The sequence below is a fragment of the Podarcis cretensis genome, assembly GCF_951804945.1.
Source record: "Podarcis cretensis genome assembly, chromosome: 6".
Classification (NCBI taxonomy): domain Eukaryota; kingdom Metazoa; phylum Chordata; class Lepidosauria; order Squamata; family Lacertidae; genus Podarcis; species Podarcis cretensis.
The window spans coordinates 44,118,025-44,141,851 of record NC_137175.1 but is presented as its reverse complement, the minus strand read 5'-3'; the positions used below and the strand labels follow the sequence as shown (position 1 = coordinate 44,141,851).

At 46.0% G+C, this 23,827-nt stretch overlaps 1 protein-coding gene across 8 annotated transcripts in view; it reads left to right on the top strand.

Moving 5' to 3' along the window:
* ATP2B4 (ATPase plasma membrane Ca2+ transporting 4) overlaps positions 1-23,827 on the top strand; it is a 166,996-nt gene that overhangs the window by 66,869 nt on the left and 76,300 nt on the right. For all 8 annotated transcript variants that reach the window (XM_079982350.1, XM_079982346.1, XM_079982353.1 and 5 more), the window contains exon 2: positions 15,492-16,093. In XM_079982350.1, the coding sequence (XP_079838476.1) occupies positions 15,898-16,093 (196 nt within the window). In that variant the 5' untranslated portion in view covers positions 15,492-15,897. The remainder of the gene's footprint in view (positions 1-15,491; positions 16,094-23,827) is intronic.

Below are 23,827 nucleotides of genomic sequence, written 5' to 3'. Positions count from 1 at the left end.
TGCGCCTTCCATTAGCATCTCTTGACAGGTTATAAATAACACAGATCTTGCTGTTCCTACTAATCGCCTTGTGCCAATGTTGGCCAGCTAGCAGGGGTTAACTTTAGCGATGCACACGAGTTACAATCTGAACTGACACACTTGTCCTGGGAGTTATTTGCACCAGCCTGTTTTTCTCATTTCTGTATATGGTGGAAAGGTGGATTGCCTTTCCCTGTGCAGTGAGAAACTTTGGGAGGAGGTGTTCAAAACTTTTTTTTTCTTTCCCTCCCTCCAGAACCTCACCCACCACTTCCAAGCTCTTGGGCAAACATCCCACTCACCTGCCTGGTTGTTCCATTTGAACAGGAAGTGCCTTTCCTTCCCAGCTGTGTCTCTCATTCCCCTTCCCATTGTGATTCTTTTTGAGGAGGCTGGACCTCCTTGCTGTGCCTTGATTCCCTCACCTTTGTGCTCTGAAAACCTAATGTGACAGGCTGCTATTAAAATGAGCACACAGTATGGTGTGAACAGGGAGGGCTGCCAGTCTAAAGTTTTGCAGGTGGGCAGTTTTAGCTTCAGTTGTGAAAGGGCTGGATAGTGTGTGTGTGCACACATATACGTGTTTCCATTTGCAACATTTCTCTCCCTCTTCTTCCCACAATCAGAAGTAGTTGGGGGCAGGAGGGATGCTGTTACAGCCAACGCACTGCCACTGGGCCACTTAAATAAATCAGGATTTGCTCCCCCCATATATATATATATATATAGTGGTGCAGAGGGCAGGGATCAGGAGAGGAAGGCCTCTCCGTCCTTTTCTCTCTCTCTCTCTTTTTTATAGCTCAGCCAGCTACTTCCCCCGCCTTTTCAATTATTCTGCCAAGATAAATGTCTGTCCAAAGCTGTAATCTCTGATATGCAGCTTTATAAACTAACTGCATATGTCAGGGTTTTGCTGGCCTCTTATTAAGCTGTAGGGAAAAGGGTGTCCAGAGCAGGAAAAGCATTGCCTTGCCATCTGCCCTTCCACACATTCCTAGAGCTGTGCTTGCTTTTGTGTCTGATTTATTATTATTATTATTATTATTATTATTATTATTATTCATTTCATTTCATTATTTCATTTCATTTCTGTACGTATGTAGGCACCCCGTCGATTGCAAGAGCCGCATGTTAGAATTCCAGCTCTGCCTTACAAGTGACATTTGGGAGGCTGTGAGCAGGAGATGAGGTGCCCAACTCAGGGAAGCTCTGCTGAAATAGGACTCTCAGTGGTTCCTGCGCACTGAACAATGTGGAAGGGGATGCTCCCTTGTCTCTCTAGTTTCAGAGATGTGATTGGAGCTGGGGTAGGCAAACTCCAGAGTATGGGTTGGCAAACTAAGGCCCGGGGGCCGGATCCGGCCCAGTCGCCTTCTCAGTCTGGCCCGTGGACGGTCCGGGAATCAGCGTGTTTTTACATGAGTAGAATGTGTCCTTTTATTTAAAATGCATCTCTGGGTTATTTGTGGGGTATTGGAATCAGTTCATTTTTTCCTTTCAAAATATAGTCCAGCCCCGCACAAGGTCTGAGGGACAGTGGACCGGCCCCCTGCTGAAAAGGTTTGCTGACCCCTGCTTCAGAGTGTGCAGAGGAGTGAATGCCCCATATCATAATGTTTTGTTGTCTTTAGAAGTCTCAGCAGCCTATTCTCAGCTAGAAAGGCAGTAGCAGGCAGTGTTATTATTGTCTTTGCTAATCGCCATTGTATGCTGAATGAAGTACTTGGGGAGTTTGAAATGTGATGGCATTGAGCTAGGGCATCTCTCTCTCTCTCTCTCTCTCTCTCTCTCTCTCTCTCTCTCTCTCAGTGGGTGTGTCCCTCTTCTTTTTGCAAGGGGAATACTTAACTAGAAAACACTACAATGAACATTTAAGAACATGAGAAGGACTCTTCTGGGTCAAACCAAGGAACTACCTAGCACAGTATCCTATTTCCAACAGTGACCAAGCAGATGCCTATAGGAAACCCATAAGCAGCTTGCTATTGTGCAGATAAAGAATTACTGCCACAGTTTTGGGCATGGTGCACCACTTACCTTAACCTATCAGACTGGATTAATAAGAATTGGTACCCTGGATATTTGCATAGTGACTGACCTGTGCTCTGACTCCATAGTGCTGTGTGTGTGTGTGTGTGTGTGTGTGTGTGTGAGAGAGAGAGAGAGAGAGAGAGATGGGGGAAGGCAAGGTGAGGGAAACCAGCACTGCACTCGCTGCTATAGATGTCAAAATGTTTGAAACGTAGACAGTAACTGAAGTTAGGGATACACAATCTGCATGCATGTAGGTTCAAACCAATGCTCTACCTGGCTCCATGTTCTGCCTTTGAATGGTGGCTAGATAGACAGAATTAATAGAATCATAGAGTTGAAAGGGGTCACAAGGGTCATACAAGGGTCATCTAGTCCAACCTCCTGCAATGCAGGAATCTTTCACCCAACATGGGGTTTGAACCTGCAACCCTGGGATCCAGAGTCTCATGCTCTGAGCTAATGAGATGCCACAAGAGAGTTCACAAGCAGGTCATGACAGCAACACAGTTCTTGGACAAGCTGTGGCCCTTCCCCATTCCTCGACAGTTCTCCCAATCAAGTTGTCTCAGATTACTGTCTCTGAACAAGAAGGCTGCCACAACTACCATTGCTCAAGAAATCTGTATATGTCATATGTTGATGTATTCCTTTTAAGAGCCATTGATGCTAGAAGGTATCGCCACAACCTGTGGCAATGAATTCCACAGGCTAATTATGTCAAGAAATACTTCAGTTGGGTTGCCAGCACTGGTTGCAGCCAAGAGCCTCTCTCCAGGCTACGTTTTCTTTATCCTAGAGGGATTGTAGAATTTCTGTCAGCGCCGCTTTAAAATAATTAGATGAGTGCTAACTTCTTGTCATCATCATTATTCATGTCAGTTTTGTATTTGACACAGGCTTGGACGATTAGTCTCTGGAGTGAAATAGACATGAAATTAACCTGCATTTCAATATAGGGAAGCAACACTGACAGAGTTCTTCAAATCCCAAGGTTTAATATCTTGTGAAAAAATACCTTATAAAAAATAATATTGGGAGCCTCCCTGATACTTTTCTGTTTCTGAATTACTGTATGGCCTTTTAAAATTTTTGCTGTTGAAACGTTGTAAGGTTTGGTGAGAAGCTGTCTCCATGAATCTGACATGCGCACATGCAAAGATCCCATCACAATCCCTTTGCTCATAGGTTTTGGGGTTTTTTGGGTTAGCACAAAATGAACGTTCAAGGTTCTGTTTATTGCCACTGCTCCCAGGACAGGAACAAGGCTGTGTACCCATTGCCATTTACTCTGTCTCCAGTGCAGTCCCAATTCTGGTACCTGAAGCTGAGAACACATGACATTAGCCACAATCCATATGCATCCTGTAATTTCCTGAGAAACACTTGCGTTTGGTTAGCTTTCCTTGAAACCAGCTTCCCTCTCTTTTGAAGATGGGACGCCGCAGTTAATCTGAGGTGTGTACGTTTGAGACATTCATTGAGCATGTGCAGATGAAAGGGCATGGTCAGATGATAGCTTCATTGAATAGGAGTTTTTTTGGGGGGCGGGGTTGTGGGTGTGGAGAAACAAATCATACAATGCCCTTTGGATGAAGGTCCCCCCCACCGCCTCTTCTCTGGTGTGTACAGCAACATAAAAACATGACTTGAAAATACCTTGCTGCTGTTTTAGGTCCTTAATGTATACATAGCTGAATCCTGAGCCAGATAAACCTTGAGACCCTTGGCACCCCACTCCTTTTCAGCATGGGTGCAAGCCGAGAGAGGGTGAGAATTGGATGCCTTCTCCCAGAACAGCAGAGTCAAGGCTGCTGTCTCCACATGGTGTTCGCGTATCCATAAATAAACCCCAGAGGTAGCACTTAACACATCTCCTCTCCCTGCTTTCTTTCCCTCAGCAATGCCTTTGGTACTTGGCTTCTCATTCCTAACCACCCCCACCCCCAAATTCTTTTTCCCTTCTCCGACAAAATAACTTCTGCAGAGGTGAGTCAACCTTGCTTGGCACTCAAATATGCCCTGGTGCTGAGTGCTAATTAAAAGGTGTGATAGGAGCCTTGTAATCACTCTGAATAAAACACAATGATTTGCACCAGGGAGGAAAGTATCATTAACCCAGATTTTTTTTATTATTATTATTTTTTTCTTAAGCCTGTCAGGAAGGTTTTCATGTTGTAAATTGTCTTTTAAAAATATATTTTTTAAAAAATAATAATGAAAATGCAGTGCTCTGAGCTCCTTGAAGCACCATCTCTGTTTAATCATGTTAACCACTCCCTTTTCAAACCTGGTTTCATACTGGGGTTTCATACATAGCGAGATGCAGTATTAGTAAGGAAAACGTTAAACTGTAGTCTGGCCATGTGGTCTACTGAGCAATTGCCCGCAGTGCTGATGTGCTAAGGATTTAATTCAGGAACTGCTTTGCCTGTAGGCACACTCAAAGCACTTGCGCTGCAACCCTGCATGCACTTGTGGATCTTGAAATTGCCTGCACACAAACACTCTCCAGAGTGAACTAAGGAGGCTGTGAAACCCAGTAAGGCATAATCACCCCAGTATTGAGAGTGGAAGCAGAACTATTTGTGGAAGCAGAACTTCCTCATGCACAGCTGGTGCAGATTTGAAAGCACACCAGTATGGTGATGCTCATCCAGATTCGAGTCAGCTGGCTGTATGCATCCCTACCCAGATGCGGTGGAGCTAGAGTCCTATTGGGTCCTGCGTCTTTTGGAGAAAGTTGGCTTTCCACTGTGGTTGCTACTTTTGTTATTTTAGACCGAGGTGGTTGAAAACATGGCCTGAGGCCTTGATGTCTTTTTTGGCAGATCTCAGCAACATCTCACACACACACACACACACACACACACACACACACACACACATACACACATACAGACACCACAGAGGCCTCATGTTGCCTTCCCAAAGCCAGGTAAGTGAGGCAATTTGGGAAAGAGGTTGTGAGGGCTCCGACAGAGTCCCTGACTCCTACAATCTCCTTCCCAAAGCCCAGTTAGCACTTTCTCAGCTCCAGAGCCTCATACCTCCTTCCTAAACCCCAGCACCTCTCTTATCCAGCTTTGGGGAGGCAGCATGAGGGCTGCAAGGGATGTCAATTTTTGTCCTTCTGCTCCCCTCCCCCCAGCTCAGGACAATACAGTGTGCATGCAGCCTGTGGGTCCCATGTCAAAGTACCCTTGCAACCCACTTGGTATGAAAGTTGGACTGCTCTGTTCTAAACTGCTATGGGTGCATGGTACAGTGGGACCTCGGGTTACAGACGCTTCAGGTTACAGACTCCGCTAAGCCAGAAATAGTACCTCAGGTTAAGAACTTTGCTTCAGGATGAGAACAGAAATTCTGCAGTGGCAACGGGAGGCCCATTAGCTAAAGTGGTACCGCAGGTTAAGAACAGTTTCAGGTTAAGAACGGACCTCCAGAATGAATTAAGTTCTTAACCCGAGGTACCACTGTATATACATTTGCAGTATATCATTTAAAGAGGGACGGCTACTATCAATGGCTATTAGCCACAACAGCTCTGTTCTGCCTACCCTGTCAGAGGCAGTGCACCTCTGAATACCATTTGCTAGCATTTGCTGGGAACTGCATGTGGGTAGAGTGCTGTTCTGCTCGTGTCCAGGTTGCAAGCTTCCTAAAGGCATCTGCCTGGCTGGCTGCTGTGAGACCAGGATGTTGCACTAGACGGGCCATTGGCCTGATCCGGCAGAGGTCTTCTTATGGGAGCCTTCTTCCCTGTGGCAATTTCCAGAGGGACAGCCAGACTCATTACTCCATTGCAGCAGGAAGTCCTGTAGCACCTTTAAGGCTAACCTTTATTATGATGTGGAATATAGTGCACTTCACAGATGCATCAGGTACCCTTCTTGGTTCTGATGAAATGGACTCAGCCCCATGAAAGCTCATGCAACCTATCTTGGATTGGATACATTTGCATCGTCTGAGAGTAGCCACAGTTCAGTTTTCTGACTTCCATGAGCAAAGGGGTTGAAAAAGATCTCCCTCGCAGCCCTCTGGAATGCTCACTGGCCAAAGTAAGTTCAGAATAGGAACCCACTCCCTGTGGCCGTAACCAGGATTTGTTTTTTGGGGGGGCAGAACTGAGTTATCTGCAATGCAGTTCATCGGTTAGTTAAGTATTTTTATTTATTTACTTGATGGGGGGCCAGCTGCTCCCTGCCCCCCTGGCTATGCCCATGCCACTCCCTTGGGACAGCTGCCAAATCACAGCTTTCACTTCTTTAAGCATATAGGCGGTGGTTGGTGGTGAGGCGGGAGAGAAACATTTGGCTTAGATGCTGGGCGGATTGAACTGCTGGCTGTTGTGGCGAAGGGAGAGGTGATGTTGGGTTCCCACTCTCCTTGGATTTGGTCAACCAGAGCCAGAGAAGTGTGCTAGGCATGGCTAGTGAATAAGTCCAGACACATTTCCCTGTAAACTCCTTGCACATGCCAAAGTGAATAGAATAATCACCTGCGCTTGATCTCTGCTCTTTGATCTCTCTCGCAGGCTGTGCCTGCCCTAATGGCTTTCATCCCTGAGAAAAGATCTCCCTTCGCAGTTTAATCAGTCTAAAGGTGTCTCTGCTACATTGGCTTGCAAGAGCATTTCAGCACCTCTGGATAGTGCTGTGAACTATTTGCTTAGGCTGAAGAATATTGCTTTTTCCCATGTGAACATACCTAATCACAGGCCCGGCCCTGCTTTTCCAGGCTGCTTCAGTAAGAGACCTATTGCATTGTTAAAACATTTTGCTCCTTGGAATTTTAGCCAGAGCTGTTACTCCTGGGTTTATGGGACATAAGGCAGACTCCCAGACTTTCATCTTTGGTCCCCCATAGAAAAATATAGTGATGGTTGGAGACATATCCCTGTAGAAAGCTACAGAGGTCTGTGGTTATCTGATGCCCGTATGGCTCCTCCACTGCAGCTTCAGTTGAATGGAGAGTTGTGGGAAGCAAGTTTATTGTGTTTTTTATATATATATATTGTTCATGTCCATTGAAAAGTGCACAAACCCAAACGGTGCTGAAGGAAAATAAGTTCAGTTTTTTGCATCAGCATATTCTCCCACCCCTTCACTCTGAGATCTGTTTGCAGATCTGTGTAGTGAGTTGGGTGGCACCAGCAGGTCCCCATAAACAAGGAGCTCCCCCCTCTCCCCCCACTACAGCTGAACTCCAGTCATTAACATATACAGTGATTTTTTTCTCTTTCAGACATCCTCACATGTAGAACACAACGTGCCTGCCTAGAAATATATGTTGCCCCCCTCCCGAGTTCTTTTTTCCAGTGCCTCCATTGCTGTGGATATGCCCTAAAAATGTCTGTTTTCCCCCTTCTGTTCTCTGCCATGACTCTCTCCAGAAGCACCCATCCCCTCCTGCTTGCTGTCTGTTGACTGACAAGTGATGGCCCCAAGGCGCTATCATTTGCGCTGCTGGCTGCCTAGTGCTGCCCTGCCTATGTTGCTAGAAAGGCCCTTTGCCTTGTTCCAACAAATGCATGATCTCCGCCTGGCAGGACAGAGGTGTAATGCAGCCGTTTATTATTCCGGGCAGGTTCGTCTGCAGCACTGCATCAGCCATCATTTTTCATCTTCTGCTCACTACCCCCTCCTCCTCCTCCTCCTCCTCCTCCACACCCCTTGGTTGTGTGCTCATTCTCCTCGACACCCCCTCCTTGCTTCCCCTTCTCTCGTTTCTCACTTGGTTAAACTCAGAAATTGTAAGGAGAAGAGTGTGCAATGTGAGTGGGTGAACGTGCTAGTTAGGGAGAGGCTTTGACTGCACTCTTGAGTATGCCGAGCAAGGCTGGATGGGACTTAGGAGAAGAAATGAGGAGGCTTTGGGTGAGCAGATGGAGAGGAGGGTGATTTTTTTTTTTAGCGTGCGTGACTTTTTCAAATTTCACCTTTCCAATCTTAACATGCTTGGAGCGTGAACCTTGCAGAGCCTGTCTTTCGTGAGGCTCCCTTCTTGCAATTTTTCCTCCTTTGAAATGAATCCACGATGTACCTGCAAAGAGCCCTAAAGCAACCATTCAGACTAGCTGGTCTTTAAAAGCTTTGCTTTCCCTTCCCTTTTGCCGGTTGCATCCTCTCTCAGTTTCAGTCCTGCTCTCCTTTGTCGTGTTTATCAGTAGACTAAGAGGCCTGCCGTAGTGCTTGGAGGTAAATGCCTTTTACCTCTACAACATGTTGCAGATGCAACTACAGTGGATATGAAACTTCCTCACCCTAGGGAAGCTGGTTCCACATCAATTGTCTGTCTGTCCGGCACATGGGGGGTTTGTGTGAACAGAGTGTATCCTGGGAAAAAGTGCCTCAGCTGCATGATATAGAACTGGAAGTGGGGGACCTTTTTCAGCCTGAGAGCCACATTCCTTTGTGGGGAATTCTGCAAGGGCCACATGCAAGGAGCGAGTCAGACAACAGGTGTGAGCAGGGCAGAACAACAGGTGTGAGCCCTTGCCCTTGTGCCGTCAGAGGTGTAGGTACCAGGGCTTTTTTTTCAGCCGGAACTCACCAGAGCTCAGTTCCGGCACCTCTCACATGGGTGCCATTGCCATTATAAGAGAATAAGGGAGGTGATCATCGTGAGTTCTGGCCCCTCTTCTAGAAGAAATAGCACTGGTAGGTACACACACATGCTCCACAATCTCTGTCATCCACCCAGGCAAGCAAGAGGCATTAATGACAGTTCAAGGACACATTTCTGTCAGGCAAAAGCCCTCAAGGAGAACTGAACTACTTTGGGGGGAGGGGGGTTTAGGGCGGGGTGGTGGTGTCAACCTGGAGATACCATGATTTGAACCTTGAACCTTCTTCATGCTTGTGATGCTTCTTGCTCCGTAACTAAGGCATAGGACCTTTTGTTTCCTTGCTGAGAACACAGTAGGGTTTTATATTGAGCTTTGGCTTTCAAAATCGAGGCTTTTCTCTGAGCTAAGAGGAGCCTTTGGGCACCTTCAAAGTTAATACTGGAGTGATGGCCCTTGACTCCTTGTATCCAGAATCCAGAAACACTGCATTAATTACTCTGGCTTTTATGGAATAATTAAGCCGCAAACCCTTAGGATCAGGGGAGTGCTGCTGATTTATCAGGTTCCGTGTTAACAGCATCATGCTATCTTTCCTCTAATGAGCTTATAGTCTAAGGCACTGGCTCTCGAGTGCTCAGTGCCCTTTTAGGGACTGAAATAAGATAAAATGTAAGTGCCATTCTGGGTGGCTTTCTTTTAACTGAAATATTATATCGGAAGTGGGGCCATTTGATCCTCTTTATAAAAAAAAAACAAGTCCTAAATGGTGAGGGCTCAAGCCAAATCTGTGAAATTGCTATTATTTTTCCAGGCATGGTAATGTCACAAATTCTGTTCCTGCTATATTGCGACATCCTAGGCCGCAGACTTGGTATGTCTGGCAGTGGGGCTGGGGGCTGCTTGGGGCTGAGGTAGTCCAAAATGTCTGGAGGGCACCAGGTTGGGGAAGCCTGCAATATGGTGAGATGTGGCTGGGAACATCCTTCTGGAATTCTCCATTTTCAGTTTCTGTCTCTTAGCATGCTTGACTTTGGACATCTGTGCAGAGGTCGTAAAGCGTATCCCTGACAGGGAACGGGAGCAGAGAACCTCTCCTTCCTCCCTAAAGAGATTTTTGTTTTTAATCTCCCTTCTCTCGACCTGTGGCAAGGAATCCCTGGAGCTCGAGCTCTGAGAAGGAAAGGAATCTTGCTGTTTGGAAGGGGAAGATAATGATAGGTGCCCTGCAGGCTCCTCGAGGGGTAATTAGGGACTCTGCCATCACAATATTAATTAGTTGCTTTTTTCTTACCCTCTAAACTCTTTCCAGAATATGTTATTTGCTATTAAAGAATAAAAAATTAGCAAAAAATAATAATCGCCCACTGCCCCTCCCCAACATGCTATTAAACAGCAGGGGTTGGTTTAATTGGATCTTCCTTCTTAGCCTCCTTCCATGGGAAGCTTGAATGTCTTTATACATAGATGAGCAGTTGCTACCTGAATTTCTCAGTCCCAGGTTTATAGGCAATGAATCAGATGGACAAATAAACATGCATTTGCTGCTCTAGGTTAGACAGGAACCTGTTTTTATCAAGGATCTGTTTGAGAGGTTTTCTAGCTTTCCCAAGCTATCAGTCTACTGTGCTCCCCCCATACCTTAAAGAGATCTTCCCAAACCATTGTTTTTTCCAAGATTGCCTTTTTGGTTCAAGGTGAGCTGCAAGTTGGGTATCCCTTTTCGGATGTGTACTGAAATTGTTCCAACAGGCCCGGAGACGAAGCTTTGTCTGAGATGAATTGTGATGACACATGTCAAAATTACCTTTTCAGGCTGTCTAGAGAATTCTCAGCTGCTGCAACAGTGTTTCCTGTGCTTGAGGTTTTCTGATGCCCTCTCTCACCATACAAACTTTCTTAATAAACATAGTTGCATCTTAGGGAGAGACAGGCACAATCTACTTGGCCACCTCACACTGCCTCAGCGTTGCCTGTAGTCATGAGCCCTTGTCAACTGCAGGCAGCAGTTCAGCAGGTGAAGCTTTCTTCATCACAGCATTCCTGTGATCTGGAATTGCAGCAGTTCAATTTCCACCTCTCAAACACCACCTCGCCAGCTGAGACCCAATTTTAATAACAACAACAACAACAACAACAACAACAACAACAACAACAACAACAACAACATGCCACCCATCTGACTGGGTTGCCCCAGCCACTCTGAACAACTTGCAACAAACTATAAAACCACAGTAAGGAAAGCTAAAACTGCTTACCTGTGTAACATGCTACACAGTCAGCTTTGCGTTTAAATTGGAACATAAGCTACTATATGCTCAGCACAAGGGATCAATGGTCTTGCTGGCTGCTGCACTAGCATAATAGTTATTTATCTGTAACATTCCCCCCCACCACCACCTGCATGCATGGGTCTATTTCACCCCACCCCACCCGCCACACACACCCACACACACCAATTTTATCTCTGCACAGCAAACCTGTGAGGCAGTTTGAGTTTATAGCCCAAGGTCACCCTGTGATTTTCATGGCTACCTGGAGATTTGAACTCTGAGCTCTCCAGTCTTAGCTCAGCACTAGCCACTAGAGCACACTGGGTCAGAGAATTAAAGGGGTTGGCTTGCTACACACAATATTTATAACAAGTGTTTGGAATGTTCCTAGTGGGAAAAGCCACACGGGGAATGGAATTGGGAGCAAAGAAATGGCAAGTGGCAAAAGGCTTGTGTTGCCATGAGAAAGGAAACATTGATGGGTGTAAATAATTGTACATTTTTTTAAATAAATAAAAAGTAAGCAAAGTACAACAGTCACCTCTGTTTTAAATTTCTTTCTTCCAAAGGAAATGTTAGGGCTCAGGGGTGAACCAAACCCTTTCTGCTTTGCAAATAGCAGCCATCAGCTAGAGGAAGCAATCCAGACTGGATTCACTTTGCCATTTGCCAGTTAAAATTTCCCCCTCAAAGCTGCTATTTGCCCTGTGGAGAAAAGCATACATGTGTTCACACATTTTTTTCCCCTAATGGTGCAAGTGGCAGCTGGGGGGGGGTTGCATTGGGAAAACAGCATGGGGAAAGGGTTGAGCCTTCTTTGCCAGCACCAGGATCCTGAACTGGATCACCTTCCTGATGCCCCCGCCCCCACCCCCAGTTGCTGTTGCAGTTGCAAAAATTCAGAGAGCAGATCTGCATTCATTCAGTTTCATCACTCCTAGTTTGGCCCTTGGGTTCACACAGGTGCAATGTATGGTTAGTGTCACAGGGTGGTGGGGTCTTGGGCTGAGAATACTGTAGTCACAACTTTACTTGGCAGCCTAGGAAAATGCTTTGGGGCTGAATAGCACAGCCAAATCCCCTCATATATATCGGCTGAGGAATTCACTCTTATTCAAGCTGGAGATTCTCAGCGAAGGATGCAACTTGCCCTGTTATCAAGGCTGAGGAGGATGTGACTAGGGAGCGTAACAGTTTGTCCTTTGAACACTTCCATATCCCCGCCTCGGTTCCTGCAATGTCCATCTGTTACAGTTTTCCTTTTTCTATCCTTATGCAACTGGCGATTTCCTTTAAGGCAGATTGTCATTTGCCAAGACTGGGTGCTCCGGTATGTGGTGGAAGCAGCTTATTAGCTCATGCAATGTCCCTGATGTCTAGTTCAGAATCACAAACTGTAAGGCTCTGGCTCTTGCAAGATAACAGTACACGTTCCTTAACTCAGATGGCTGTAGAAGTTGTTATTTTTGGTCTTAATGTTTTGAATGAAGTTAATGACTTCTTATGTTGCTTGTTTCTTCAGGGAAAGGTCTGTTCTGTAGTAGATTATGCGTACCCAGGAGATTTACAAACCTGAGCTAAGAAAACCAGATTTCCTTCCCAACCTCAGTTTGAAGAGTGAGAGATGGTCAAAGTGAGTTGGGGGACCAGTGAGACTTAGGGTTGTATCTGATGCTTGTTCTTCTCAGAATAGACCCACTGAAGTTTATGAGCGTGCCTCACTTAGGCTCATTAATTTCAATGGTTCTACTTTGGGTAGAACTAGCATTGGATACAACCAATAGGGAAGGGTTGTAACTCATTAGTAGATCATCTGCCAGCATCTTCAGACAGGGCTGAGAAAGAGCCGTGCCTGAAACCCTGGAGAGCCATTGCCAGCCACCATACTGAATTAGATGGGTCAGTTTGGTCTCACTTGGTATAAGACAGCCTGCTACATAACCCATAAAGTGTAAAGGGTTGCCACTCCCAGCCTGAGTGTCTGTTGCCACATTGAACATCAAGACTCTGGTGTTGCATGGTCCTTGTTGCCCGTGGTTCAGATGTGAATCTGTGCAAGGCAAATTGATCACTAAGTTCATGGTAAGCATTCAGAGTGGAAGAGAAGCCCATTACATGCAGTGGGAAACCAGAACACGCGCGCACACACACACACACACCATGGCAATTTAGCTAAAAGTCAGACTTAGCTAGAGTGCAAAATGCAGTGCCAGGGCAAAGTCCTTATTTAAACAATTTCACGGAAAGCTGCTTCTCCATTAGGAGAAAATCAGTAAGTTGGGTCAGAAAGTGCATCTACTTTCTCTGGCCCAAATTGTGTGTGACAGCAGCAGACCCGTTTTTTAAAAACTTGGGTATGCCAGAATCCCTTATCAAGTAAGATTTTAGTGCAAAAGGGGCACGCAGGTGCAATGGGCTCAATCCTGTCCTCCTACCCACTGCAGCCCCGTCTGGATGTCAAATTTCTTTCAGCTGCAGCTCCCAGCTCCAGAATCAAGTTATCCCCTTTTGCTCTAAAACCTGGACCCTCAACCCACTTTATATGCAGCTGAGGTAAACCCCAGTTTTAAAGAAATGGATCTACTACATTCCATTGAAGCCTTTTCAGGGGTGGTGTTCACAAGCTCCCCCAGTGTACAAGGGGGAAGCAAGACTGCCTTGTGTAGCCCTGCCCCAACTAGCCCTGCCCTCTGACTGCCGCATGTACTGTGCAGGGTTGGAGCCTTGATTGGAGCATGTGAGCACTGTTCTGTAAAGGACTTTTCTCTTACAACATCTGGAAAGCTGGATTTCAAACAGAGGTGTTTTCTCCCTGTTGCTGCTTCCTAACATCCAGCAATTTGGGTTGCATTTCTAAAGTGAAAGAAAGGCTTAGGGCTGGGTCCTTGTTTCTGTGAAAGGAGGGAAGATGTCCAGTAGGCATTCACGGTTAAGAAATGTCTCCGATGGATGATGTTGGCTTGCAGCAGACTTTTGTGTTGATTTTGTACAGTGTGTATGGCGAGGACACGAGCTAGTTAGGCCTGAGAGGCCAAACCCAGTGACCTTAAAGAGTTTTCCATTAAGATATAGCTCTGGGTCCAGAAAATAGAGCCCCAAAGGAATTGCGGAATTAACAGAACGGCAAATTTTCCTTCCACTCTTGTCCATCATTTAGTATTGTGTCATTCATTAAAATGCAGTTCTGCTGCCTAGCATCTGTATATCAATATCTGTATGCACAGAGTAGGAAAGGTCATCTACTGATAGAAAATCTCTCTACTCTTGTAGCATATTATTGGGGGTCAAAACAGATCTATTACCCCTGCCCAAACACACAAAATCTGATGGGAGTCTGGATGCACACTTCCATGTCAAGTCGAAGAATATTGCTGGCAGCTATAGATTGGGCTCGTCCCTGCACATCAAAGCAAGATCAGAGAGTTAATCATAGCCCCTAAGAAGGACCTCTAAGGTCATCAAGCCCAACCCCATGCTCTTTGCAAGATCTGCAGTGCGGGATGAAGATGCAGCACCCCTGACAAACGTCTAGCCAACCTCTGCTTAAATGCATCCAGTGAAGGAGAGCCCACTGCTTCCTGCAACAGGGAGCTGGTCATACTGTTTCTCAAATTCTGCTTTCCTGCGGATGGGGGCATTTCCTCCACTCTGGCAACATAGGAGCTGTAAATTCCTCCCTGCAAGAGTGGAACAGGGGTGAAGGGAGGCTGAGCCCTTGGTTTTTCCCTTCATAGTGGCTGGGGGCGGGGCAGGGCGAGGGTGGGGAGAGACTACTTTCCAAAGCAGTTTTTATTATATTTATTTAAAGCATCTTAACCTCACCCTTTAGCTGAAAAGGCCACCAGAGTGGCTTATAAAAGACATGACGCACTAGGAAAAAGGGATGGGGAGGAAGGAGAGGAAAAAGCAGCCTCAGGCACCAGTCCTTAAAGTTTGGTTCTTCTGCTCAACAGCACTGCTGAGAAGCCACAAGGGCTGAAGCCATTGTGCTTTTGTGTCCTTAGGTGGTTGTTCTTTATGGCATATGCATCTTTTGCCCTGTTAAGGTGGGGAATTTCCCTGGAGGATCCGCTTGCAGCCTTTTGATGTAAAAAGCCAGAAAAGTCAGTTAGAAACTCCCTTCCTTTGTATCACTTCCCTGCCATTTTGTAACCTTTTCTTGTCTTCTTTGTATTTTCCTCTCTGAGGCCAAGAATTTACAAATCTGTTTGAATTGAGCACATCATCTTATGGGGCTTCAACAAACAAACAAAAAAAGGCTAGCCTTGGTACATTTGATATCCAAAAGGTGTTTGTTTGTTTTTTGCAGTACATTGTTATTTATAATTGTGTATTATTATTATTATTATTATTATTATTATTATCAGCAGCCTTTAGCACTCTTGTGAATGGAAAGGCAGCAAAAACATCATTAAATGCATTCAGAGCTGCTCTGAAGAGCAGAACAATATCTGGGACAATCTTTAAACTTGGCTGCATCCCTTGCAATTTCATTCCCAGAATGGATACTTCCCATTGCCTCTGCTGCACCCATGTGTATATAAACTGTCCTCTTGGGTCTCTTATTAACTTATAATTTTTGTTTCCTTGTCTTGCAGTTTCGGTTGAAGACAGTATCAAGGGAGCCCATCTCTTTCTCTGGGAGATGCACACTGGCTGTTGCTAAGGTTGCTTCCACGGTAACATGTGCATCCTGTTTACACCTTCATTGGAAGAAGTTGGGCTTGGCTAGGCTCAGCAGCTTTACCTGGGGAACTGCAAAAAGAAGCGCTGGTATCCCCACCCCCTCGCCAGCCCTTCCCTCTAACCCAGGATCCTCCGTTTCCTCCAGAGGCGTTGCTTCTGGTGCCATACAGGCCACAGAACTGGGCTGCTTTCTGCGTGGAGCTCAGAGTTTACATTACCTGCTCGGTTTCCGTTGAGGAAAGAGACACAGAAGTGAAAAAGTTGCAGACAACATTTCTCGTGCTGCTCTCTGCTTGAACCAACTCTGCTTTTGTCAAGATGACGAACAACTCTGCTGATCACCACCCTGGGAACTCTGTGGTTGAGGGCAACCATGAGGGGGACTTTGGTTGCTCTGTTATGGATCTGCGGAACCTCATGGAACTTCGCAGTGGAGAGGCTGTGAACCGGATAAACGACACCTATGGGGGTGTACATAATATTTGCAAGAGATTGAAGACCTCACCAGTGGAAGGTAAGGAGATGTATTGCCCCAGTGGGGAAATAATTGTTCTCGTGGCCTCTGGAGGCCTGGAGAAAGCTGGCCTCTTGCTTGAAACTGTTCCTGGGTTTTGAGTGGCTATGTCAGTTAATAAGGAGTTCAAGTTCAAATGTCTTGGATCTGCATGGTTAGATTTGCGTATATAAATCATCTGCCAGGGACCAATAATCTGCATACAAATTAGACAGCTTGGCAGCAAAGGCTACCCTCCCACCCCCAGTTGCAAAGATAATTTGCTAGACAAATTCATAAGAGACATACGGTTCACACTGTTGGGTAGAGAGGGAAATCATCTGCTGGGCTCTTCTATGTAAAATGATCTTGCATTGTGTGATGTCTGTCAAGTAAAAAAAAAAAAAGGTTGGGGTTTGTTTTTTTTAGCATGGGTGTCAAAAGACCCTCTAAATACAGTACATCAAGATTCCCAACACGATAACAAAGAACAAGGCTCTTCCACACAAACGCCAAACTTGCGATGACTGCTTCACTCCCCTTCTCTTCGGTCCATGGCAGCCACTTCTTGTTTGAAGTTAAAAGGTTGCATGACTCATCGCCAAAATCGTCGGTTCTCCTGTAGGAAAGAAATGTGGTCCTGTGTGGGATTGTTTCCTTCCATCTCTCCATGGGCAGGAAGTAAAATCTTTAAGAGAATACACCTCGGAGGCTTAAGAGAATATACCCCCTCCAGATCTACCAGCCACCTTGAGCAGGGAGCAGCAATAGGCCAAACTAATAAAGCAGCTGCTGTGAATCCAGTGTGAATTGGATCTCAGTCACTGACCTAATTTCCTTATTGGGATCATCCCACTATTTGAGATGTGATGTGAAACCATCAAAAATATGACTTCTGTAATGTCTCAAAGGGGTGCATGCACCATTGCTGGCAATTTGGCACATCTCCCTTTGCTGGATTCTTTTGCCTGCATGCCTTGCCCTTTTGAGTTCTTTTGCCTGGCATTAAAACTTGGACACGCAAAATGCAATGGTCTTCCCCAACCTGGTTCCCTCCAGGTGATGTTGAACTACCACTCCCATCAGTCCCAGTCAGCATGGTCAATGGTAAGGGCTAATGGAAGGTCTAGTCCAACAACATCTGGAGGAAACATGGATGTGGAAGGCCAGGGTCCAGAAACATTAAAGAGTGGTGTGATTCCTATATCCAATCTGAGTGATACCTCTGATGTTTTAAATTATTTCTGATGTTGATATAAAGGTAAAATACATAAGAGTAGAGCAGGCATCAGCAACCTAAGGCCCATGGGCCACAAGCAGCCCATGGGGGTTGTTTAACTGGCCCATGGAACCCCCCGCCCACTTGGGGACCCCCGACGCCTGTTCTGTTGGCTCCCGTGCGCCATGCTAAACCAGTGTGAAGGAGAGTGGGGACCACCTTCCACAACACTGGCCGGCTTCCCATTGGCTGCAGGAAGCTCCTGCAGCCAATGGGAAGCTGCGCACACCTCCTCCGCACTGGAAGGAGTGCCGGAAATAGCATTTGCCCACTGCAGCATCTGGAGGACCGTGAACCGGCCCAAGCCAAAAAAACTTTGCTGACCCCTGGAGTGGAGGGTGCAAATTAAGAAGAGTTGGAGGTAAGGGTTATCCAACCTGCTTGCAGAATTTGAGTGCAGTTGGGAGTGCAGTCATAGTTTGCACAAAGCACCTGTGTTTCATGCTTCCTCATTAATCAAGCTGCATTCAAGTCCTGGACCATACAGTCTCCAAAGGCAAATATGTAATTATTATTATTATTAGTAGTAGTAGTAGTACCCCACCCATCTGGCTAGGTTGCACCAGCAGATCTGTGTGGTATAGGGTTCTAAGCTGTCCATTCTGAGTTGGCAATCTAAATGTTGTTCTTGTTCTTTTAGAAAAAGCAATGGAAGGTCCTACAGCCTCCATCTATCCCCTTGCTTTACACTTCAGAGGAAATCTGTATCTGGGGATCCTTAAAGGTCTTAAATGACCCTGTATGATCTCTGATTCACTGTATAGCAGGTGCAGCTTTAATGTAAAGGAATGTTTCCTATCCTCCTAATATATTACAGTAAAAGTACATAACTGCTGTAGTTGAGTCTTCCATTGATCCGTACCTGACTTGAAGTTGACACAGATGTTGCAGCATACCACATACTGCAATTTGTACTAGTCTGAAGAATGATACAATTCCTGCTCCAACTTACCATGCTCAAAAAATTCTGATAAAAATCGTGTGAATCGGACATTGTGATCATCTGTTTTTTGGAGGAGCCTAGTGAGACTTTAGTGTGGGTGCACATACACTCGGACACACACTTTGGTTCTAAAGGTGAGCTTTGTGGAGCAGGTTGCAGCTTTTTGATGTTACTTTGTGTACTTGTGAAAATTCAAAGTGATCACTAGGGTGAGACACAATAGAAAGTGCAATCCAAGATTATTTGCATGCGGGTGCTATTAGCACAGTGAACACACAACTGCAAAACCCTCAAGGGAACATGTTGAAAATTAATGAAGAGGGAGAGAACCCACAAGAATGACCTGAGGCTTAACCATCACACAAGTAGGTGATACCCATAAATGCCCAGACCTGGCTGGGTTCCTCCCTTGATCTAAAGCCCCTTCAGTAAAATGCCAGGTCTTTCCCTTACATCTTAAATGCAAAGAGTGATACTTTTAAACGAGACCTCTAGATCAAGGAATGCAGTGCAGACAATAGAACCTCTTTTGAAACTTAACTATGGTTGAAATGGATGAAAACAAGCTTTTGAGTTTGACAGATTTTCACATATGGGGCCAGCCCTCCTATTAGACAAGGTGAGTCCTTTGCCTCATTGCACTGGATCGGGCTGAGTGGTTGGCTCTGTGAGAGAACCTGTTTAAACTACCATATTTTACAAGTCTTTAAACTTTAATAGTATTTGCCATTGCCAAGAGTAAAATGTGGAACCTTTGATACCACGTCAGAGCAGTGGCTCATGCACTCTTCAAAACTGCCTCATTCACAGTGCCTCACTCTGAGGAAGGCCCCTTCCTCCAAGAGACATACAGTCGCACCTTGGTTTTCAAACAGAATGCGTTCCGGAAGTCCGTTCAACTTCAGAAACATTCAGAAACCAAGGTGTAGCTTCCAATTGGCTGCAGGAGTGTCCTGCAGCCAATCAGAAGCCGCGCTGGACGTTTGGCTTCCGAGGCAAAGCTCACAAACTGGAGCACCCACTTCCAGGTTTGCAACATTCGAGTTCCAAGTTGTTTGTGAACTAAGCTGTTCGAAAACCAAGGTACGACTGTACTGTGGGGTGAGAAGGGCCCCAGAGTGCCTAGAACTGTCTGAGTGGCCTCTGCTCACACAGCAGCAAAAACTAAAGAAGGGCAAGAGGAGACAGCAGTGGAAGTCAGTTCACTAGGAAAGGCAGCAGTGATGGTTCACCTTTTAAGACAGCATAATCTCTTGTGCTGGCTGGCTCCATCCGCATCAAGCTGAAACTGATAATATGCAGACATAGCATTACATTGAGAAATACAGTGGTACGTCGGGTTACATACACTTCAGGTTACGTTCGCTTCAGGTTACAGACTCCACTAACCCTGAAATAGTACCTTGGGTTAAGAACTTTGCTTCAGGATGAGAACAGAAATCGTGCTCCGGCAGGAGGCCCCATTAGCTAAAGTGGTGCTTCAGGTTAATAACAGTTTCAGGTTAAGAACGGACCTCCAGAATGAATTAAGTTCTTAACCTGAAGTACCACTATACTATGATGCACCTCAAAGGCAGAGAGTATTTTTTTTCTGCCCCCCCCCCCCTTGATATTTATCCCAAACAGCCTAACTAAGAGTTCTGTGTAACTTTATAGGATCTGCATTTTTCCGACACCAGCTGGTCCAAAGAAGAGGGACGGTCTCCCTTGAACTGTGTTTCTTGAAACAGAGAGTGGGCACTTCCATTCACGCATTAAAGGATTCCCAGTTGGGGAGGCCATAGTGAGCACAAAGTAAACAGGCTGGTCCCAGCCAGTTGTCACACAGCGCATGGGGTCAGCCAGTGTGGGATGGCAGCTGCACTAGGAAGGGTGAGATGCTGAAAACTACTCTTTTCTGTGTGTGTGCTTTGAAAACTTGCAGGTTATTATTAGCTCTCTTGTTTCTCATGGTGTAAGCAGCGGATTAGCATATTTCACAGCTGCAATTGGGAACAGGAAGTGGCAAGGGAAAGACAATCTAAAGATGTAATTAGAGAAGGGGGGCTGTCCTGGTGGAAATGCCAAATCTGGATCACCAAGGCATGTGTTTCCTCTGCCAAGCGGTGAGCGCATACAGCTGGGGATGGCCCACTGGGTGAGCCATGGTCTCACAGGAGCAAACTAGGCACACTTTGATTTGGTTAAAATTAATAATCAACTTGCATTTGTTTCCCGCCCCCCTTATCCCAGCTTCAGAGGGGTGCCGTTCTAGGCTGGAGCCTGCAAGGGCATTCTGGCCATGTGTAGCCAGAATATCTGCCAGGCAGCAAGTCATCAGAACCACAGATAGCATTGGGGGGGTAGGGGTGGATTAAATAACAGGTCAGGTAAAAGGCTTACTGCCAAGAAGGGATTTGAGGGAGGTGCGTTTGGGTACAGCACATGCTTGTCATGCAGAATGCCAGATCCAGCCACTGACATCTCCAGATGGAGCTGAGAAGAAATCTCCTCCTTGAAACCCTGGGGAGCTGCTGTCAGTCAGTGTAGGCAGTACTGAGCTGGATGGATTCTGCACAAGGAAGTGTGCTGCTTCCTATGAGTAGCTTCCAACACTGATCTGTAGTTAGCTGGGGCTGCATGAAACATTTGTCATGTGGCCGTCTAGCCCAGGCTTCCTCAACCTTGGCCCTCTAGATGTTTTGAGACTACAGCTCCCATCATCCATGACCACTGGTCCTGCTAGCTAGGGATCATGGGAGTTGTAGGCCAAAAACATCTGGAGGGCCAAGGTTGAGGAAGCCTGATCTAGCCTCTTGAAATCTTAATCATGGGTTCCTCAGAATGGTTTGGGATTGAACCTCAGACCTTGCTGCATTCAAAAACAGATGGTCTACCCACTTTGCTATGGCCTTTCCCATTGCACAGATGAGCACTGTGGGGAGGAAATCTTTAGGGGCATCTCTGTGTATGCTACTCAATGCCAGTCACTGGGGAGCCACAGCAGAAGAGGGTGGTTGCACTCATGTCCTACCTGTGGGTTTTCCATAGGCATTTTGTTGGGCTTTGTGGGAAACAAGATGCTAGACCAGGTAGCCCTTTAGTCTGATTCAGCAGGGCTCCTATGTTCCTAAGCTCTTTAGTGACCCCTCTACCAGCTGGTTTCTGTTCTGTAGCTCCATTGTGGGTTGCTTTCTTCCAACATGGCCAGAAGGGCCCCCATTTTCTCCTAGAACTCTTCACACCAGCCTAGGGCCTCCCTTGGGACTAGAGCAGTGGGGAGAAAGGAGTCGCAATGTGTTTGCCACAGTCAATGCTTATCCTCTCACTCAGTCCTGGGACCTACTGTGCCACAATGGATGTTGGGGGCATTTTGGCTGAGCAGGGTCATGGGGTGGGAGAGACTGGGCCTAGTCATTTCCCTGGCCATATCTTTACCAGTGTTCTGGCCCTCAACTCTGCCTCCTTCTCACACTTGTATTTTTCTCCACCCCCACAGCCTATGAAATGATCTCACTTTGGTTTATTGCTGCTCTCGGTGCATCTGAGGCTGCTGCAAAACAACTCAACAGTATACAATCGCACATGCCACAAGCCTTTTCTTGCTTCCTGCCCTCTGCCATTACCCTTCCACATGCCCCCTCTTTCTTTGTCCTACTTTTTGACCTTGGCAGGCTGAGACGGTTTTGTTGCCTGTAATGAGACATTCCACATCATCAGTGGCCTGATGGGAACAGGCTTTTTCCATGGGCTGGGCAAAGAATCTGTTACATCGCCCCACACACCAGTCTTATTTCCCCAGGCCTTCAGCTTTTGGCTTTCCCTCCAGGAGTCTTTTCTCTTCCTTTCGAAGGAGCGTGCATTTGTAGGCAACCTGCGTGGAAGCCTGTGGAAGTGCGAGATTGCTCAATTTATCCAGATAATATACTCCTCCTGAGTTGCTTGAGAATTCATTGGCAGAGAGGGAAGGCTACAGGCTATGGAGGTGAGGGGGAGGAACTGGATTAGGTATAGGCCCCTTTTGCAGTGTGGGAGCTGCTTTGCTGTGATGTATTCTCATGCACCTGGAAGGTATATGAATATCTCATTCCATGGTTCTCACCACCACACATCTTCCCAGCAGGCTACTGATCAGATGGGGAGGCCCATGCAGTCTCCCTGTGGTTTGGCAGCCGCAGAGCTGCTACAAATTGAGGCTTCAGGGTGGATGCCTGGCTGGGAATGCATTCAGAAAAGGAGTTATAACACTGATGGCATTTCTTTACTATTGCTAAGGATATAAGCTTCAACACCTCTCTTGTTGACAGACATTATAGACACTGGCACTGAAAATACACTGTGAAGCTGGGATATCTCTGTCTGGTTCAAATTTAAGCCCTGTTTGCAGCCATTAGGGTGCCGAGACATAGCTTCCCCACTTTTTATTTTTTCCTTTACAAACTTTATTGAAAAGAATAAAAACAATTACCAAACACAAAATGCTGTCTTCCATTTTGATTCTGTATGCAAATATGTAGACAACAATGGGAGAAAGTGGAGTGTCTCAACCCAGGGCCTCCTAGAGTACAACTTGGTGAAGAGTGGGCTGGAAACAAATATTTAGGTTGACTTGAATTTCAACAGTCTACAGGCCAGAGCGAAGCAATCCCATTGTTGATAGTTTCCAACCTTTTCAGACTTGGGACCCACATTTAAACTCAACCAGCAACAAGGGTCATATGTCTAATTTTTAAACAAACCAACAAACAAACCCTGTGTTGAGCTCTCTCTTCAGTGTTTTCTTATTTCTCTGTAGTATTTCTCCCTCTCTCTCGCTCCTACTCTCACCTTCTCTTTCCACATACATCTGGCATCCCTTCTTTGTCTCTTTCTTAAGAACCATTTGAAAAGAGACAGTTGTGGTGTGACCCACCTTAGGTTGGATTACAATACCGAGTTGTGAGTCAGGACTTACCATCCCTAAGATCAGTCTCCTACACAATGCTTTCCATTGTCCAGATGAAGACGTGCTTCAGACATAATGGGAAAACCATGGCATTCTGCTACATAAATAAGCCAGTGGTTTGTTTAAAATCCATCTTGTGCACAATCCAGGATCTGAAACCACAGTTCATCTTGGTTTTTGATATAACAGGGAACTGTGGTTTGTTTTAAAGGACATGCTTCTGATCGTTTTCTTATGTTCACAAAAGAGCTGGGGAGTGGAGACTGTGTGGTCCCATGTTACATCTGAAAAGGCTGAAGTCAACTGAAATACTGGGTTGACCGTATAGGTCTTAAAGTAAGGTGCACTGGCAAAACACTGGGCATTTCCTGTCAAGATTCTTTTAAATATCAATGCACCTAAAATGTACATGTTACCTAGGAACTAGGCCAGCCACACCCTCATGCAGTAGGACTTTAGCATTGAATCTGCCATGGGGAAGCTGCTTTCTGGACACAGCCCCAGAGTTTGGATAACTTGAGTATTGCATGCCAAATTTGGACACAGCTCAGCAGAGTTGCATGGCAGGCTCAGAAACTTTCCTGTGAGCAATGAAAAAATTATTGAATC